Source organism: Bubalus kerabau, chromosome 1, assembly GCF_029407905.1.
Source record: "Bubalus kerabau isolate K-KA32 ecotype Philippines breed swamp buffalo chromosome 1, PCC_UOA_SB_1v2, whole genome shotgun sequence".
NCBI classification, from domain to species: domain Eukaryota; kingdom Metazoa; phylum Chordata; class Mammalia; order Artiodactyla; family Bovidae; genus Bubalus; species Bubalus kerabau.
In genome coordinates, this window is record NC_073624.1 from 72,883,407 (window position 1) to 72,904,733 (window position 21,327).

Sequence of the window (21,327 nt, forward strand, 5' to 3'; positions counted from 1 at the left end):
ACCTGGTAGATCCATTCTGGGAACCATGTCTTCTAACTTCTGAGCCGGAAGTCAAAAAGTAGAATTTATACCCGTAATCCATTCATCTCCAATGCATGGATAGTTTTCAGATATATCATGATTTCTTTACACTGAATATTGAAATTTACTTCAGCTATTTTAATTATTTTGATTTAAAGTACAAGAGCAATGTCAGGTCCATTGTATAGGTCTGTCAGTAAGGAAAAAAAATATTAAGTTTCTGTCCAAAATTTTTGTGCAGGATTTCACAGTCTCACAAAGAAATGTATGATGTGGTCACATTCTACTTGACTATATTCTTCTTGCAGGGAAGATAAATTGAGTATTTTCAATGGAGAATTATGCATGAGGTTTTGGTAGAAAAGTATTCAATTGGGAAAATATGCTATTGGAGTACATTTAAATGAATATATGCCTGTCCTGTTATTTGGTATGCAAAGGCTTGTGTTTGCATTAAGCTGATGGAGAAGCTGCTATTTTCTTTGCAGCATATATTCAAACATTTTCTTTTACTTCTCTGAAAAAGAGAGAACTGTCTTTTATTTTATTTTAAATACAAAACACATTTAACTTTTGTCAACAGCTTACATTTTAAATAATGAAGTTTTTACTGGCATTCATTATCTGCAATTAGAGTTCTCTAGAAGCTTTTAGTGTTTTTCTCCCCAACTTTTAAAATTCATTCATTGTAACTGTTGACATTTTTGAGAACAGTGGAAACCCTAAGTCAAATTGGGAAAATGGAACAAAGAGATTACCTTTCTGGAAATTACCATTGAACTGGGTGGAGAATCCTCAGCTATTGTGCTGAACCACATTATGATATTTATACCCTCTTCTTGCTAGTCATGTTGTCAGACTCAAACATTTTCCTTCTAACACAGGCTAGTTAAGCAAACGCCATGCTAGCTGCCTGCTTGGGTTCCTTAGTTCATAAAGCGTGAAAGTGAAAGTCGCTCAGTCATGTCCAACCCTTTGTGAACCCCATGTACTATACAATCCGTGGAATTCTCCAGGCCAGAATACTGGGATGGGTAGCCGTTCCCTCCTCCAGAAGATCTTCCTAACCCAGGGGTCAAACCCAGGTCTCCCACATTGTAGGTGGATTCTTTACCAGCTGAACCACAAGGGAAGCCCAGGAATACTGGAGTGGGTAGCCTATCCCTTCTCCATGGGATCTTCCCGACCCAGGAATCAAACCAAGGTCTCCTGCATTGCAGGCAGATTCTTTACCAACTGAGCTATCAGGGAAGCCCTAAAGTTTAGTTAGTGCCAATTACCTGCTTATAGTAGCCTCTGCAAGAGTCTGGAGTTCAGGTCTTTTCCTCAGAAAGTATTTAAAATCAAGATTTCTCAGTTACCCTAGTCTGTCTGAGATGCCTTTTCATCCATCTTTGATGGTAGTTAGGTGTTCTCATTTCTTCCTTTCTGTCTAGTAGCAAGAAGACAGCTGAGCAACTGCATATGGGGGGAGGGGAGTGGGGGGTGTGTGTGTGTGTGAGATGGGTTTTTTTCACCCTCTCATTTAAAGATGTAACTGGAACCAAGACCCAAATGGCATGTGGGTTTGCTTCAGGCGGGGAATATAAACAGAGCCAAGCCTAGAAATGCAAGGTTTGTAATAGATTCATTGACCTTGCTGTTTGCCCAGCTGCAGGGTGACTCCCTTTTCATTCCCCAGCTGCTTCCTAATGCTATCTTATTTTTCTTTCAAACTGGAGTAGCCAACCAAACTCCCCCTCTACGGACAGATTTGATAATTAACTAAAAACAGACAACTTTGTAGTTACACCCAGCTAAGAGAAAAGTTGCCCTGACTTTGTGATTTAATCCACACTTTGTTCTTGTCCAGCAGTGCCTTTGACGTAATTTGCTAGCTTATGATTTTATGAGATTTTATCAGATTTTATGAAAACAAGGAAAGGCTCCTCATTAACTCCAAATTTTACTCTTCAAATAGTCATCTGGAGGATATGCATTAAGTTGAACCCTAAGTGCTGATTTTCTACTTACATGTAACCTACAGAAAAAAAGCAATTGGGTTCCGCCTAAATAAATATATTTATTCTAGTGATGCTTCCAGCCCTCAGACTATTTTAAAGCTCATATTTTGAAATGAGAAAAATCAAGTTCCTTACTTTAAAACATTACATCAATCTCTTGAACACAATTATACCTTAGTTATAAAGTTAGCTCTGGATAACTTACAGTTATTTACAGATGAAATAAAGTCTGTTTTATGTGGATGAGAATTTGACATCATTTTTGAGAATGTGCTTGCACTGATTACTTGGTTGCTGAATTTGCAGATATTCTTTGAGACATTAGTTGCATTGGAATCCCCAATACCTTTAAACTTTTTTTAATTAAAAAAATTTAAATTAGGGTTAATTATATATAATATACATGGGAAGAATACATTACAAAATTTCATCTCCTGTATATTCCTAAATCTATTAAAATGCAAATTACATGTACCATTTCTAAGAGAAGAAATAAGATACACTATATATGAAGGGTTTTCAACACAATTTTATTTATAAAAGGCAAGAAGTGAAATATTCTAAAATGTTCAATAATAGAGAATTGGTATAAGGAAATATTATACAGCTCTTTTAGAGGAATATTTTGTGGTATAGAAAAATGTTGATATTTTTAAGTGGAAAAGGATATAGGAGACTAAAAATTATAAATACAGTATGATCCAGATTTTTTTGAAGAAGAAGTGATATATGTCATTTTAAAATGAAGAAGAGTGTGTGTCTGTGTGTGTGTGTGTGTGTATTTTTATAGAAAAAAGACTGGATAGCTGTATACCAAAATCATATGCTTTTTTATTTTTTACTTTTTATTTTACTTTTTTTTGTCGTGTTTTCTACATTGAACATAAAATATTACTTTGTGCTCATGAAAAGTTTTTTTCCCTAAAACCATATATGAACCTTATATTTATGTTTTATATTTTGACAAGTAGATTTTAAGCAATATAATCCTTTTAGAAAGGGCTATACTTATTTGGAGTTTTTTGTAATTCCGAAGTTTAGCTAAAATTTATCCATGATGGTTTATTCTGCAAATCAATAATTCAGAGGAGATTTTAGAGAAACACTTTTAAGCTTGAGGGAACTTTTTAAGTACACTGAAAGCACACACAAGACCCTGTCAATCATTTTTTCATCACAGTCTGTTCCTAAATGCCTCTTCCTGGCAGGTGAATTTGCATATTTCTGTTTGCTTTATGTAAAAGGAATAGTATATCTGTTATCTGTTTTACTAACAATCTGGCTTTCCCTCTGCCAGTTGGAAGGTGATATCTTTAACATACACATCATATAATGGTTTCCATTCCCTAATTTCAGAAAAACATCTTTTAACAATTTGGGTCACATTTTCACAGGTGATGAAAACATACCATATGTATCACGCCGAGAGCATCAGTGCAGAGAGCAAACTGAAGGAGGCTGAGAAACAAGAAGAGAAGCAAATTGGCAGGTCTGGTGATCCAGTCTTCCATATTAGACTGGAAGAAAGACATCAGCGGCGAAGCTCGGTGAAAAAAATTGAAAAAATGAAGGAAAAAGTAAGTAAAACTAGACTGCAGAGCCCTTCTGCCCTCCCTGGAGGTGACAGACCTAGAACAGTGGTGTAACAGCTGATAGACACACGTTGTAAATTACTGTGAAATGACATGCGTTTCCTCCCGTGGGGATGAAAAATGTTTAAGTAACATAAAAATCATGTAATAACAGCTGGACGTTGTTTAGTGGTAAATGCCAAGTATCTAGTACACAATGTAGAGAATTTTGAATATTAACAAAACAGATTTCATTGCAAATGGGCCTGACGCCCAAATACATTGTTGCTATTCTCAGTCACTGGGCAATTCTCATTTATTTAAATCAGATTCAAATTGTACTTTTCTCAAAGGACTTGGAAGGTCATTTGTATATGTAGAATAAATCGTTTAGAGGAATAGAAATTTATGTATGTTTCCCTGTCTGATTTTAAAATGACTATTGTTTTTTCCAATTCCTGGATCTTCTTCATTTCCAGAGACAAGCAAAATATTCGGAAAACAAGCTTAAATCGATTAAGGCACGGAATGAATATCTCCTAACCCTTGAAGCAACCAATGCCTCAGTTTTCAAGTATTATATTCATGATCTTTCAGATTTAATTGATGTAAGTACTTGAAGTTTTTATATTTTTCACATCAAGGTGGAGTTAGCAGTAACCCTATTTCGTTGATTCTAAAATACCATCATTTATTAAAACAATGTTGTTTTATGTAATTCTCAGGGGGGAAAATGCTGCAAATTATACTACATAGGATTTGTTATTGTTGTTCGGTCACTAGGTTGTGTCCAACTCTTTGCGACCCCATGTATTGCAGCACACCAGGTTTCCCTGTCCTTTACTATCTCCCAGAGTTTGTTCAAACTCATGTCCATTAAGTCAGTGATGATGCTATCCAACCATCTCATCTTCTTTCATCTCCTTCTCCACCTGCCTTCAATCTTTCCCAGCATCAGGGTCTTTTCCAGTGAGTTGGCTCTTCACATCAGGTTGCCAAAGTATTGGAGCTTTAAGCATCATGCCTTCCAATGAATATTCAGGGTTGATTTCCTTTAGGATTGACTGGTTTGATCTCCTTGTATGCACTGCTGCTGCTGCTGCTAAGTTGCTTCAGTCATGACCGACTCTGTGTGACCCCATAGACAGACTCCCCCGTCCCTAGGATTCTCCAGGCAAGAACACTGGAGTGGGTTGCCATTTCCTTCTCCAGTGCATGAAAGTGAAAAGTGAAAGTGAAGTCACTCAGCTGTGTCCAACTCTTAGCGACCCCATGGACTGCAGCCCACCAGGCTCCTCCATCCATGGGATTTTCCAGGCAAGAGTACTGGAGTGGGGTGCCATTACCTTCTCCTTGTATGCACTAAGATACTACAAATTTTAAGATGCATGTGAAACACTGTGCATCCTAAAACCACTGAAAAATAAACCAGGGAGTTCTGTGAAGCTGTCATTATCCAGAAAACTAGCTGGGGTGGGACTCCAGGCATTTTCAAATGATGCAGTAGCACAGCCCTAACTTCATTCATTGATTCAAAATATATTTATTGAGCCCCTACTATTATGAGGTGCTAAGGCTCTGAAAAGCTACAGATGTACAGTTCGTTTTTTTTTTACTTTATTTGGCTGCACTGGGTCTTTTAGTTGCAGCATGCAGAACTCTCAGTTGCAGCATGTGGAATCTAGTTCCCGGACCTGGGATCAAACCCCGGCCCCCTGCATTGGGAGCTCAGAGTCTTAGCCACTGGATCACCAAGAAAGTCCCTAAATGTACACTTCTCACTCCTTGGAATTTAAAGTGGAAAAGCCAGGTGTGAAGCAAATGGCTATGCAAATGAGTGCTTTATGACAGTTGTGATAAATACTGGGAAGCAAATTGAATAAATAGAAACCACTTTTATTATCTAACAGGATATGATATAAAAACACTAATTGGGCTCATTTAGAAACCTGCAAGTAGGAATGGCTACCCACTCCAGGATTCTTGCCTGGAGAATTCCGTGGACAGAGGAACCTAGAGGCCTACAATGGTCACAAAGAGGCAAACACAACAGTGACCAACACTTTCACTTTTCAAGTATTTAACGATTATTATATTTGTATAATGTCTACTGCCAACTCGCCCTCAGCATCATTCATCCTTTCAATCAGAAATTGTCCACTGAGGAGCCCAATCATTGTGCTAACACTGTAGGAGATGCAAAGATGAAATAGACAAAAATCCTGTGTCCAAAAACACCAGTATCTGCAAATAAAAGATAAACAGTGATGTGTCATAAGGAAAACAGATAAAGTGATAGAAGTACAGAGTTATCTGCTGGAATTTTACTCATATTCTGCTTTGCAGTGATCGAATTCAGTGATGATAATATAAAATTATTTTCTGTGGCTTATAGTGTGTCATAGTTTAGACATAGTAGGTTAAGGCAACTATTTTTGTAGTGAGTCCACATATTTAGCTGTTATTTATTAAATATTTACTTGACTGCATCAGGTCTTAGTTGCACTTAATTATTTTAAATACAGAAGCTTTAAAAAAAATTTTTTTTTTCTTCTAGCACTCTGATGAAATAATGTTTTTCTGCTAGACTGCTGTTAGTTTTCCTGAATAAAAATATAAAAAAAAATTCTGACCCCTATTTTCAAACTTAGATCTGTAAGGATTCTGCAAAATAGATGGAATATAGAGAACTAATTCTGTGTAACAACTCGGCTTGCTTGTTTTGTTTAGGGCTTATTTTAGTGATTGGAGTATTTGGCTAAACCCAAGCCAATTTAATACGAGGATAAGTTAATCTTGAAAGGAAGTGTGAACGTGTCAGTCCCTCAGTCGTGTCTGACTCTTTGTGACCCTATGGACTGTAGCCCGCCAGGCTCCTCTATCCATGGGATTCTCCAAGGCAAGAATACTGGAGTGGGTTCCCATTCCCTTCTCCAGTGGGTTTTCCCTACCCAGAGATAAAACCCAGGTCTCCTGCATTGCAGGCAGATTCTTTACCATCTCAGCCACCAGGGAAGTCCCTGATCTTGAAAAGTACTTCTTTAATACCTACAAGGTGCTAAGCACTGTTCTTGATAATGGGGATCCAGCAATAAACAAAGCAGAGTCCTCACCTCCATGGTGTTTAGCTGTTTAGGTGTTTAGACAAGCCATAAAAAATGTACACATATATATTACCTGTATGTGATATGTGTGTAATATGGGCATATAGTAAATATTTATATTTAATATGTATATAAATTAATGCTTATTGTAGTACATTGTAGTAGTAACAGTGCCATGTAGAAAAATAAAATAGAGCCATGGGGGTGCTTCTTTTGATGATGTAGTCAGAAAAGCCTGATGTTTCAGCAGAAAAGTGAGCTGCAAGCTTTATTGCCAAGAGGGAAGAAATCCCTCATACAGAAAGACTGGCAAGGCTACAGGTATAGAGTTGGAGGTGTGTTTGGCAAGTTCAAGGTGCTCAAAGAATAGCAAAGGAGACCAGGATGGCTGGAGTGGAGCGAGTGAGGAAAAGATGCTGGGAGAGACGGGATGCAGAAGCCCAATCATTTAGGGGCCTTGGGGCAAGGAAAATAGGTTAGATTTTCTTCTAAGTTTCAACAAGGAAGTGACATCACCTAGTTTACATTTGACTCACTCTGCCTTCTGGGTGGAAAATAGGCTAAGGTGGGTGAGGGGGACAAGTGTGAAAAAAGCAAGCTATATCTAGAGTCTTTTGTGCTTTTCCAGGCTAGAGATGATGCTGGCTTGGACTGGCATGATACTGATAGACCTGTGAGAAGTGTTTGAATTAAAACTGTATTGAAAATAGAACTAACAGAAAATTAGAGTGGTGGGGTGTTTGTTTGTTTGTTTTTTAAAAAGGATAAAAATGACTCCTAGCTCAGGTGTTGAATAACTAGGTTAATGATAATACCCTTTGCTGAGGTGGGGACCCTGGAAAGGAGCAGTGATTCTGCTACATCTATTGATGGTAAGGTTGAGACACCTATGGGGCATCCACATGGAGATGTATGGTAGCATGGATACTCTTAGGATATATAGGACAAGAAGAGCATGTCAAGTCTATGATGCCATCATGTGTGTAGATATTTACTGACCTCTTCCTATGTGACAGGCACCTCGGTTTCTAAGCATAATGTCATCTGATCATTATAACTTTGTGACGTAAATACTGTTTACTCGGTTTTATAGATTTAGAGAACTGACTGAGGCTTAGCTGCCCTGGGTAACTTCCCGAATGTTACACAGCTATTGTTGGGTTTCAAACTCAGACTTTAACCTCTAGGTTGAAATAATTCTGTTTTAAATAAATAATAGTTAAATATGCCAGCTATTTTCAAATAGCTGAATTTTTTTTAAGGATCAGCCTTAAATTTAAAATGTGAACAGTTCTCAAGTGATACAACTTAAATATGAATTTTAAAAGAAATGATATGAAATTGATATTACTATATTGTCATATTCAAAAGAAACTGAGTACTCTTAGTGAAAATTGTAATTCCTGTTCGTTGACTCACTTTTAAGGTGATCAGAGTGTAACTCTGTACTTTCTAAAGTGGCTGCTTGTTTTCTAGGACTCCAATTTGCATATATAGTGGTAATCCTAAAAATCATTAAGCTTGACCTTTCATGGTGGAAAAGAAACTGATTATAATGCAAAGGCAACTAGAATCTTTTATGCTTTATGAGCCTATTTAGCAAAACGCCTTTTATACTGAGCTCTCTAATAATTATTAGAAGGGTCGTTATTACCTCTAGTGAGAAAAAGTTAAGAAAATATTTTTAATGCACTTTAAAACATTTTGTATGTGAAAGGACACAGAAGATACTAAGTATCTTGATTAGATCAAAGCATTATACATAGTCAAAGAACTCAAGTTGAGACCTTTTTTATACAAGCCTCCAGTCACTCTAGGCTTCTGCTCAAGTCTGCATCTATCTCATAAATATTCTATGATAGATGATGAATTTATATTTAAAAAGTCATATAAATTTTCCATAGAATTTATATTTTAAAGTTAGTCTTCGTATTATAGAAGCAGTACATTATTATAGAAATCTAGGAAATACTATAAGCAAAAATAAAATGATCACATACTTACTGCCCAAAATTGTCATTATTAAAATGTAGACTTTTTCTGTGTCCACGCATACATTTTTAGATCATACAGAGAGTATGAAATCGCATTTTACATACAGCTTTATAACTCACTTTGTCTAGTCAATGATCTCCACCCTTCCATTTCAGAAAATTTCTATCTCATCTAATAACCAGACTACATTCTCATTTGTGACCCCCAAAAATGTTTCTCAGCTGGTATGTTAAGACCAGATCCAATTTAGGATCACACATGGCATCTGTGTGATGTGTCCCTTCAGTCTTTTTATCCAGCCAAGTCCCCCGTTGAGGAGACAGTTGTTGAGGAGACAGTAGTTTCAGCCTCTCAATTTGTGTGATAAGTTGTTGTGATGTTATTTAGCCCATGTCTCTATCCCCTATATTTCCTACAAAGCAAACACACATCCATTGACTTTATGGATTCAAGTTAAGCACTTTGCAACGGAATACATCATGGGTGGTGTTGCTGCATCTTAAGTAGATGTGTAACAACATAACTTTAACCCACCAATAGTAATATTGAAACTGATCAGTAGCTTACGGTGGTATATCTCTGATTCCTCCATCCTATAGTTTAGTTTTTTTTCCTTACAACAGACTATGGGTATTATAAAACCTTTTGAATTTGGACTTTATTAAATTGCTGATGCGCTCAGTTGTGGCCAACTCTTTGCAACCCCATGGTCTGTAGCCTGTCAAGTTCCTCTGTCCATGGAATTTTCCAGGCAAGAATACTGGAGTGGGTTGCCATTTCCTTCTCCAGGGGAATCTACTAATTTGGTACTCAGCAACATCTGAGCAATAATTTACTCTTGGTCAATGAAATGCTTTCTTTTTTTTTAAATTTTATTTTATTTTTAAACTTTACAATATTGTATTAGTTTTGCCAAACATCGAAATGAATCCGCCACAGGTATACCCGTGCTCCCCATCCTGAACCCTCCTCCCTCCTCCCTCCCCAATGAAATGCTTTCTTAAGAGCACAAATTGTTGTTCAGTCACTCAGTCATATCCGACTCTTTGCCACCCCATGGCCAGGGAAGCACACCAGGCTTCCCTGTCCTTCACTGTCTCCCAAAGCTTGCTCAAACTCATGTCCATTGAGTCAGTGATGCCATACAATGGTCTCATCCTCTGTCATCCCCTTCTCCTGCCCTCGATCTTTCCCAGCATCAGGGTCCTTTCCAGTGAGTCAGTTCTTCACATCAGGTAGCCAAAGTATTGGAGCTTCAGCTTCAGCCTCAGTTCTTCCAGTGAAAATTCGGATTGATTTCCTTTAGGATTGACTGGTTTGATCTCCTTGCTGTCCAAGGGATTCTCAAGAGTCTCCTCTTGTGCCACAGTTCGAAACCATCAATTCTTCGGTGCTCAGCTTTCTTTGTAATCTAACTCTCACATCTATACAAGACTCCTGGAAAAACCATAGCTTTGACTAGATGGACTTTTGTCAGCAAAAGTCCTTCTACTCTCTGCTTTTTAATATGCTCTATAGGTTTGTCATAGCTTTTCTTCTGAGGAGCAAGCTCCAAAAATCACTGTGGGCAGTGACTGCAGCCATGAAATTAAGATGCTTGCTTCTTCATTTTACTTCAGTCGCTCAGTTTTATCCAACTCTTTGTGACCCTATGGATTGCAGCACACCAGGCTTCCCTGTCCATCACCAACTCCCGGAGTTCACTCAGACTCAACGTCCATCAAGTCAGTGATTCCATCCAACCATCTCATCCTCTGTCATCCCCTTCTCCCACTTTCAGTCTTTCCCAGCATCAGGGTCTTTTCCAATTAGTCAGTTCTTTGCATCAGGTGGCCAAAGTATTGGAGTTTCAGCTTCAACATCAGTCCTTACAATGAATATTCAGGACTGATTTCCTTTAGGATGGACTGGTTGGATCTCCTTTCACCCCAAGGGATTCTCAAGAGTCTTCTCCAACACCACAGTTCAAAAGCATCAATTCTTCTGTGCTCAGCTGTATAGTTCAACTCTCACATCCATACAAGACTACTGGAAACACCATAGCTTTGACTAGGTGAACTTTTGTTGGCAAAGTAATGTCTCTGGTTTTTAATATGCTGTCTAAGTTGGTCATAGCTTTTCTTCCAAGGAGCAAACATCTTTTAATTTCATGGCTTAAGTCACCATCTGCAGTGATTTGGAGCCAAAAAAAATGAAGTCTTTCAGTGTTTCCATTGTTTCCCCATCTACCTGCCATGAAGTGATGGGACCGGATGCCATGATCTTAGCTTGCTCCTTGGGAAAAGTATAAATTAATAATGACAATTTAAGAAAATATTTTCAGATACTTCAGACTATTAACTTATATTTCTTTGTCACCTTATTTTTTTATTATTATTATTTTTTTTTTTACTTTACAATATTGTATTGGTTTTGCCATATATCAACATGCATCCGCCACAGGTGTACACGTGTTCCCCATCCTGAACCCCCCTCCCTCTTCCCTCCCCATACCATCCCTCTGGGTCATCCCAGGGCACCAGCCCCAAGCTTCCTGTAACTTATATATCTTTGTCACCTTATTTAATAGAATCTTCTTTTGTTAATTACTACAAGTCTAAAAACTTTAATAATTCAGCACTTTGATAGTAAATTTCAAGTCTTTCCTATAGACATGGAGGTGATCTAATGTTTTTATTTTAATTTAATAATTCAAATTTTCTCTGTTTTAGTTGAACTTCACCTTTACCTATCAATGTTAATTGATACTGTGTTATCTTTAGGGAGATGGGAAAGGTTTGCACTGGGGGAGGGGGGAGGCAGAGGAATTAAGAAATATCTCTAATGCTTTATTTATTTGAAAGAATGCAGTTGCCCTTTGTTTCCATGGGAAATTGGTTCCAGGACCCCCTGTGGATATCAAGCTCCAAAGATTCTCAAATCCATTGCAGTTATCAGCCCTTCATATCCGTGGGTGTGACACCTACAGATATGGAGAGCCTACTGTGTATGTTTGGCACTTATCTGCAAATGTGGCATGTTTTATATTTGCTGCTGCTCAGTCGCTTCAGTCGTGTCCGACTCTGTGCGACCCCGTAGACGGCAGCCCACCAGGCTCCCCCGTCCCTGGGATTCTCCAGGCAAGAACACTGGAGTGGGTTGCCATTTCCTTCTCCAATGCATGAAAGTGAAAAGTGAAAGTGAAGTCACTCAGTCGTGTCCGACTCTTCACAACCCCACGGACTGCAGCCTTCCAGGCTCCTCTGTCCATGGGATTTTCCAGGCAAGAGTACTGGCGTGGGTTGCCATTGCCTTCTCCGTGTTTTATATTTCAGATCAGATCAGATCAGATCAGTCGCTCAGTCGTGTCCGACTCTTTGCGACCCCATGAATCGCAGCATGCCAGGCCTCCCTGTCCATCACCAACTCCCGGAGTTCGCCCAGACTCACATCCATCGAGTCAGTGATGCCATCCAGCCATCTCATCCTCTGTCGTCCCCTTCTCCTCTTGCCCCCAATCCCTCCCAGCATCAGAGTCTTTTCCAATGAGTCAACTCTTCTCATGAGGTGGCCAAAGTACTGGAGTTTCAGCTTTAGCATCATTCCTTCCAAAGAAATCCCAGGGCTGATCTCCTTCAGAAGGAACTGGTTGGATCTCCTTGCAGTCCAAGGGACTCTAAAGAGGCTTCTCCAACACCACAGTTCAAAAGCATCAATTCTTCGGCACTCAGCCTTCTTCACAGTCCAACTCTCACATCCATACATGACCACAGGAAAAACTATAGCCTTGACTAGATGGACCTTTGTTGGCAAAGTAATGTCTCTGCTTTTGAATATGCTATCTAGGTTGGTCATAACTTTCCTTCCAAGGAGTAAGTGTCTTTTAATTTCATGGCTTCAGTCACTATCTGTAGTGAATTTGGAGCCCAGAAAAATAAAGTCTGACGTTGTTTCCACTGTTTCCCCATCTATTTCCCATGAAGTGATGGGACCGGATGCCATGATCTTCGTTTTCTGAATGTTTAGCTTTAAGCCAACTTTTTCACTCTGCACTTTCACTTTCATCAAGAGGCCTTTGAGTTCCTCTTCACTTTCTGCCATAAGGGTGGTGTCATCTGCATATCTGAGGTTTCTCCCGGCAATCTTGATTCCAGCTTGTGTTTCTTCCAGTCCAGCGTTTCTCATGATGTACTCTGCATAAAAGTTAAATAAACAGGGTGACAATATACAGCCTTGACGTACTCCTTTTCCTATTTGGAACCAGTCTGTTGTTCCATGTCCAGTTCTAATTGCAGCTTCCTAACCTGCATACAAATTTCTCAAGAGACAGATCAGGTGGTCTGGTATGCCCATCTCTTTCAGAATTTTCCACAGTTTATTGTGATCCACACAGTCAAAAGCTTTGGCATAGTCAGTAAAGCAGAAATAGATGTTTTTCTGGAACTCTCTTGCTTTTTCCATGATCCAGTGGATGTTGGCAATTTGATCTCTGGTTCCTCTGCCTTTTCTAAAACCAGCTTGAACATCAGGAAGTTCACGGTTCACATATTGCTGAAGCCTGGCTTGGAGAATTTTGAGCATTACTTTACTAGCGTGTGAGATGAGTGCAATTGTGCAGTAGTTTGAGCATTCTTTGGCATTGCCTTTTTTGGGGATTGGAATGAAAACTGACCTTTTCCAGTCCTGTGGCCACTGCTGAGTTTTCCAAATTTGCTGGCATATTGAGTGCAGCACTTTCACAGCATCATCTTTCAGGATTTGGATTAGCTCAACTGGAATTCCATCACCTCCACTAGCTTTGTTTGTAGTGATGCTTCCTAAGGCCCACTTGACTTCACATTCCAGGATGTCTGGCTCTAGGTCAGTGATCACACCATCATGATTATCTGGGTCGTGAAGATCTTTTTTGTACAGTTCTTCTGTGTATTCTTTCCATCTCTTCTTAATATCTTCTGCTTCTGTTAGGTCCATACCATTTCTCTCCTTTATCGAGCCCATCTTTGCATGAAATGTTCCTTTGGTATCTCTGATTTTCTTGAAGAGATCCCTAGTCTTTCCCATTCTGTTGTTTTCCTCTATTTCTTTGCATTGATTGCTGAAGAAGGCTTTCTTTCTCTTCTTGCTATTCTTTGGAACTCTGCATTCAGATGTTTATATCTTTTCTCCTTTGCTTTTCACTTCTCTTCTTTTCACAGCTATTTTTAAGGCCTCCCCAGACAGCCATTTTGCTTTTTTGCATTTCTTTTCCATGGGGATGGTCTTGATCCCTGTCTCCTGTACAGTGTCACGAACCTCATTCCATAGTTCATCAGGCACTCTATCAGATCTAGGCCCTTAAATCTATGTCTCACTTCCACTGTATAATCATAAGGGATTTGATTTAGGTCATACCTGAATGGTCTAGTGGTTTTCCTATTTTCTTCAATTTAAGTCTGAATTTGGCAATAAGGAGTTCATGGGAAAAAAAAAAGGAGTTCATGGTCTGAGCCACAGTCAGTTCCTGGTCTTGTTTTTGCTGACTGTATAGAGCTTCTCCATCTTTGGCTGCAAAGAATATAATCAGTCTGATTTCGGTGTTGACCATCTGGTGATGTCCATGTATAGAGTCTTCTCTTGTGTTGCTGGAAGAGGGTGTTTGTTAAGACCAGTGCATTTTCTTGGCAAAACTCTATTAGTCTTTTCCCTGCTTCATTCTGTATTCCAAGGCCAAATTTGCCTGTTACTCCAGGTGTTTCTTGACTTCCTACTTTTGCATTCCAGTCCCCTATAATGAAAAGGACATCTTTTTTGGGTGTTAGTTCTAAAAGGTCTTGTAGGTCTTCATAGAACCATTCAACCTCAGCTTCTTCAGCGTTACTGGTTGGGGCATAGACTTGGATTACTGTGATATTGAATGGTTTGCCTTGGAAACGAACAGAGATCATTCTGTCATTTTTGAGATTGCATCCAAGTACTGCGTTTCGGACTCTTTTGTTGACCATGATGGCTACTCCATTTCTTCTGAGGGATTCCTGCCCGCAGTAGTAGATATAATGGTCATCTGAGTTAAATTCACCCATTCCAGTCCATTTCAGTTCACTGATTCCTAGAATGTCGACATTCACTCTTGCCATCTCTTGTTTGACCACTTCCAATTTGCCTTGATTCATGCACCTGACATTCCAGGTTCCTATGCAATACTGCTCTTTACAGCCTCGGACCTTGCTTCTATCACCATTCCCATCCACAGCTGGGTATTGTTTTTGCTTTGGCTCCATCCCTTCATTCTTTCTGGAGTTATTTCTCCACTGATCTCCAGTAGCATATTGGGCACCTACTGACCTGGGGAGTTTCTCTTTCAGTATCCTATCATTTTGCCTTTTCATACTGTTCATGGGGTTCTCAAGGCAAGAATACTGAAGTGGTTTGCCATTCCCTTCTCCAGTGGACCACATTCTGTCAGATCTCTCCACCAACACCCACCCATCTTGGGTTGCCCCACGGGCATGGCTTAGTTTCATGGAGTTAGACAAGGCTATGGTCCTAGTGTGATTAGATTGACTAGTTTTCTGTGAGTATGGTTTCAGTGTGTTTGCCCTCTGATGCCCTCTTGCAACACATACCGTCTCACTTGGGTTTCTCTTACCTTGGGCGTTAGAAACAGAAAAAGCAGAGAGTTAGAAAACATCATAAAAACCAGCCTTAAATATTTTAAAGTACACCAATGTACTTGAATTTGCCAGTTTTTAAATTATGATTTATCTTTTTGGACAGAGTTTTAAATAGTCTTCCTTTGTACACCAACTCCCACTGTGTATTATCGGTGATTTCTACTTTTGAGTTTTTTTATCATACAAGAAATTGTATGATATTTGCATTGTGCATATTTACAATGTTTTCACAATCTTGTATAGTTGGCAATTGATAACTAATTTGATAACAATTTTGTTTACTCATCTTTCAGCAACTCTTTTCTCAACTATTTTATCCATTCAGTATTTAATTATAATAAATATAAATGGTACAAATACTGTGAAGTCAGCTCTTGAAAGCCTAGACTAATTGAGCAAAAATATTACCTGGTGGCTCAGATGGTAATGAATCTGAGCAATGAATCTCCTGCAATGCGGGAGACCTGGGTTCGATCGCTGTGTTGGGAAGATCCCCTGGGGGAGGGCATGGCAACCCATTCCAGTATTCTTGCCTGGACAATCCCCATGGACAGAGGAGCCTGGGGTCTACAATCTGTGGGGTCACAAAGAATCAGACACAACTGAGTGACTAAGCATAGCATATTAGAGAGAGTCTATTAGCTGTTCTCTACATGTTCACAGTGCTTTGGCATTTGTCACTATGCTTTAGAGACGGAGTTCACAAACTCTGTAAGGGGTCAAATAGTAAATATTTTAGACTTTGTGAACCTTACAGTCTCCGTGCCTACTGAACTCTAGTGCGGAAGTAGCCACAGATAGTAAGTAAGCACATGGACGTGGTTGTGTTGCAGTCAAACTTCATTAATTATGTCAGGTCATGGGCTGGATTTTGCTCATAGGCCAGTTGGCTGACCTCTGCTTTATAGAATGAACTGAGGGTTAGTTAATCCAGGGGGTCACTTAAGCAGAAGACTGTTAAGATTCCTCTGTCTAGAAAGTTCTAAGTAAATTTTAGTTTGTAGACTTAACAGTATCTTATTTTGGCATCAGTTGGGAAATGAACAAAGTTAATTTTATGGTCAAGTTTTTATTATGTAATTCTAAAAAATTAATACGATTTGCAAGTATTGGGTAAAGGAAATTTAATTGATTTGGGAGTTTAAAGGCATAGAGTAAAATAGATTGTAGTTTCAAAAATAATAGGTTTTGTGTCTGTTATCCTTAAATATCTCCAACATTAAGTGCAGAAGAGACCATAGCTAATTATTCTTTAACAATTAGGATGTATTACAACCAGAAGAAAAACCATACAAGCAGCAAATATTTTTGATTGATGCTAAAATTTTTAAGTGATTGTGATTTGCTAAGAGAAAAGAGAGTACAAGAGTACAAGTCCTAATGCTAGAAATCTCTGATCTGTAATCATGTTCACCACTCTGTATATCTCAAATTCTTAAAACAACTGGTTTTAAGATTGCAGAACTGATAATGTAACCTCTCTCAGTCCAGTTCTACACCCACCCACCCACCCTCAAAAGGCAGTCAGAGAAACAAAATCCTCAACAGTAAGATTCTATTAATGCTTTGTCCCCGAGCACCTGCCCTGTAATAATAAAATATTTGTCATCCTTTCAGTACAGTTTCGCAGTCTCCAGTTACTCCCTATAAAAGTTTGCGATCACTGAAGCTTGAAGGATAAATCTTACTGTTCCAGAATCCCCCTACTCTAGCTAATTTTCTTGGTGGAGACTTCTGTCATGTGTTTTCTTAGCCATTTGTACAGAAGAAGATTGAAATCAGATTATGTATTTTGCATGCCGTGTTTATTTTTATCATTTCTAAATCATCAGCTGTCCTAAAACTTTTATCCTCACACATACATTTAATTAAAAAGCAACTTATTCAGAGTTCAGATTTTCCTTAATTAGTTTGACTTTTCCCCCACTACATAATAGTATTAAGATTTATCTGTGAAAACCTGCCAAATTTTAACATTGCAGTCCCCATTAGGCCTGAACTCTTATTAGGAAAATTATAAAGAGATCATGTTAAATGGGTTAGGCCAGTGTAGTTATCATGTAAATTGATGTATGCATGTTTTTATCCCTTCGTAGAAGAAAGGGTATTTAAAAGCTGAAATGAGTTTGGTGACCGAAGTGGATGGCCTTAAACATTCCTTCCAAGGGAGGTGCCACAGGCCTTTGTTAAAGAATTGCATCCACCTAGTTCCACTGCATCAGAGGCTGCCATTTCTCAGACTCCAGTGCTCGCTTTTCCATCTCAGCTGTACCTCTGAATGTTCAGAGTTGCCTAGGACATGATTCTTGAGTGTTTTTTCTCTTGGTCCCTTGCCTCAATACTATCTTATGGTCCTTATGGTATCTTATTTTTACTACCAGCCTTGATCATCTTTCTGGGCTTCATATTTGCTTATCCACTGCCCCCGGACATCTCTAACCTTGAACGTTTGTCCCTGTTATCATCATCCTTTGCACACATAACTTTTTCTTACTTTACATCTCAGAAAATGATACCACATTCCACTCACTTGCCCAGGCCCAAAACTCAGTTCTCTCATTCCCCACATGTAAAATAATCGTATCATCTCTATATTCAAAATATCCCAAACCTTGGTATTTCTCACTCCCTGCATTCTCAGTCTCCTAGACAAAGCCTCTTCATCTCTTACCTGACCTTAGGAAAGACATCCAGCTTCACTAAGACCTTCAAATCAGTAGTTCATTCTCTTTCCAAGAAACCAAAGTACTAAAAAAGATAAATCAGACCTGTAACCCCTATTTAAAAACTCTTCATTGGAATAAAATTCAAGCTATTCACCAAGAGCCTATGTGAACTGGCACTGACCTACCACTCCGTGTCATCTCTTGCAGCATTCCTCTTAGTCCCCAAGCTTCAGGCCTTTCTGTTACCCACACACACTCAGTTTTTTTCTTGCCTGGGGCCTTTCTCGTTTTTTTGTCTAGAGCACTCTTTGTTTCAGAGCCTTCCAAGACTGATTCCTTCTTTTCCTTCATGTGGCACCCAGCTGCCCTGTATAGCAGCACCCTTTCCCCCTAGCACTCCCTGTTCCTCTGACTTTTTTCTTCATGGCATGTATAACCTGACCAGTATTTATTGGGACTTGTTTGATTTGTTCTCTCTCCTCTCCTGTGATTTGACTCAGGGTAGTTATAGAGATTTGGCCTGGGGAAAAATGAGTCCAGTACAGCTTCTCTAAAGGAAATGATTGCCCCTATGGGTGGGAGCTGTATTAGGCAGCATAAGATTTTTCAGCCTACTTCTGGGCTCCAGCATATGCAATCTCAGTTCTCCTTCTCCTGTTTCCTATTTTGTATCCATTCCTATCACACAGATGTGCCATCTTGACCTTTTCCTTGCTAAAGAGAAATTCCGAACAAGTTTTGCTAAATGTTTGGCTGCGGTTGTTAAAGCAAGAACAAAAATTAAATTGTCAGCTCTGGGTTGTCAGGTACCCAGACATGAAAGCAGGTTTGTAAAAGTTGCTTGTAGTTTAGACATCCAGTTCAATCCCACAAGATGCCTCTCTGTCACAGAATGTGTTGGTGGTATCTGGGGTGAAAGCTAGAGGAGAGATTAGTGAAAGACAAAGAAGAACTCAACTTTCTTCATTTGGCATCTACTGTAAAAGCACTGAGCACGTCTATTTCTGGTCTTTGGAAAACTACCCATCATCCTGTGAAAGCTGTGTTTTGCAGTTCAGTTTGCTTGGGTTGCACTATTTTTCAGAGACTCAAAAAACGGGGTAGACCAAGTCCTTACCCAATATCCATGGTTCTGGAATAGTCAGAGCCAAGCTTATTAAAACGAGTGATGATGTTAAGATAGAATACGTCTGCACGAGTTGCTTCCCTCTCCATTCTCATGACAACCACGTAATTTTGGAGTCACAGGCTGGAGGCTGCTTTGCAAATGACATTGGCCATTACTGTTCAGGCAGCATGTGGGACTTATTTCCCATTAAGTTCCATTATGGTAATCCCGTCTAAGTCCAAACTTCCACCCCACTAGGGTTCCTCATGTCACGGAGTTTATTTCCCCCCCAAAAAAAATTATCTCCCTGAACAGCTATGATCCAGTTATACCTAACATTCTGACATTATACCCACCAAGTATATACTTCAATTGATCTCTCAACCTTTGGGGTAAGAGAAAGTATTTGTCACAGGCCACAATACCTAAATTTTATCTTCATTTTTTATCCTATTTGCAACCCTTTTGCCTAAGGCAATTAGCCTTACTGTGGTGATTTAGACTAATGCCTAGTGGAATCTGTCTTGGCAGCTCATAGGATGTGAAAAAAAAAAATACACCCTTCAACTTCCAACAGTCTTTCTTCCCCCAGCTTTAATCCATAATTTAATATATCCATTCAGAGGTTTTCATCCATCAAACAACACTATTTTGTTTTCATGAAACATTTTATTGGTTTCTTATGTATTTTCATCATTAAATGCACTTGGGTTATAATTCAACTCTTTGTTCAAAAACTGGCTTTTCATATTGTCATTAATAATTCATAAGCTCCATAGAATTACTTTAGGCATTTTAACCAAGTATCTCGAATCTTAATATATCCAGTGTCATTTTCGCTTCCAATTTAGAAAAAAAAAATGATTGTGACAGGCCTTGCTGTCTCAGGAGACCTTGAAGAAGAATTTTATTCCTGTTTCTTGTTTCTTTTAAAGTTCAGGATGGTTTAAAAACCTGGAGTGTAGAAGATGCTGCATATTACAAGTAACAAAATCATGCCAGTTACATGACCTCACAGACCAAAAAGTACTGCTAAAGGTCAGAGAAGGAAATTTTCCATCAGAGTTTGTCACAGAAATCTAAGTGTTGTTCTCAAAGTCCCGGAGGCACCCAGGGAGGCCCCTGGGTCAGTTACTAAACCGCATATGCATGCTTCTCCCTAGATTATTAGGAAACCGTATTGAATTCAAAGGTCTCTTACTGGGACCAGACCCACCAGATTTGCCTGGCTGAACTGGATGTAGAAACATGCCCTGGTACTTCTAGAATCTTGACATTTACTCCCCAAAGAAACCACACTTAGAAATTTGAGGAGTGAACTAACTAAATCTGGAAATAATGAAAATTTGGTATGTATTTTTCAGAGCTGTAATTCAAGTAGATAGCTGGAGTTGAATTTCCTTCTTCCTCTTTTTCCTTCGTTCTCCTGTTTTTTCCTTTCTCTTTTATGTTGAAAAGAGACTTGGTTTTTTTGGAGAGGAGGAAAAAATTTTTTTCTCTGGATTGTTTATTTTCTCTCAATATCAATTTTCTAGTAAGTTCCATTGGGATCAGTCCTCATAAAATAAAGCAGCTTGTACAATCTGCTTCATTAAAATCAAGTTGAATCTGATTCTTTTAGAATGGTAGGGTATGTTGAGGCATTAGAATATCTCAAAGAAATGAGGCCATTTTCTTTACAAATTCATGTTTTCCTAAGATGAAGTGTTATTGAAAGAATAATTTTCAGTCCCTCTGATATATATAAAACTGCTACACAGAACCATTATGTATTTTTGAGGAATAAGAGGAATAAAAGAGGACTTTGCTCATCCAAGGCTAGAATTTTTTAATCAACTGAAAATCAGTCTCTATATTTGAGAGCAGCTGATTCCACTGGAAATGTATTAATGCAGAGGCTGATTGTCGCATTTCACAACTGTATTTTACTTTCATTTGTAATTGTGATGTGGCAACTACTGTCTGCTTTTTTACATCAAGAAATTTTTAATCAAGTCGATTCTCTGACCTGGAGAAATGGCACCCCCAAGGACAGAGTTCAAGACCCTTGATTATTTTAGTCCAGTGCTTCTCCAATTTACTGTGTGTATGAATCAACATGTGGATCTTTTTAAACTTCAGATTCTAATTCAGTCTATCAGGGGTGGGCCCAAGAGTCTGCATTTCTAACAAGCTCCAGGCGATGCTAATGCTGCTGGGCCATAGACCACACTTTGAAAAGCAAGACTTT

The 21,327-nt window shown here is 38.8% G+C and overlaps 1 protein-coding gene across 9 annotated transcripts in view; it reads left to right on the forward strand.

The window, feature by feature from the left end:
* The window catches only part of SRGAP1 (SLIT-ROBO Rho GTPase activating protein 1), a 303,623-nt gene that overhangs the window by 206,987 nt on the left and 75,309 nt on the right, over positions 1-21,327 (forward strand). For all 9 annotated transcript variants that reach the window (XM_055579472.1, XM_055579527.1, XM_055579520.1 and 6 more), the window contains 2 exons: positions 3,419-3,601; positions 4,075-4,203. In XM_055579472.1, coding sequence (XP_055435447.1) covers positions 3,419-3,601; positions 4,075-4,203 — 312 coding nt within the window. The remainder of the gene's footprint in view (positions 1-3,418; positions 3,602-4,074; positions 4,204-21,327) is intronic.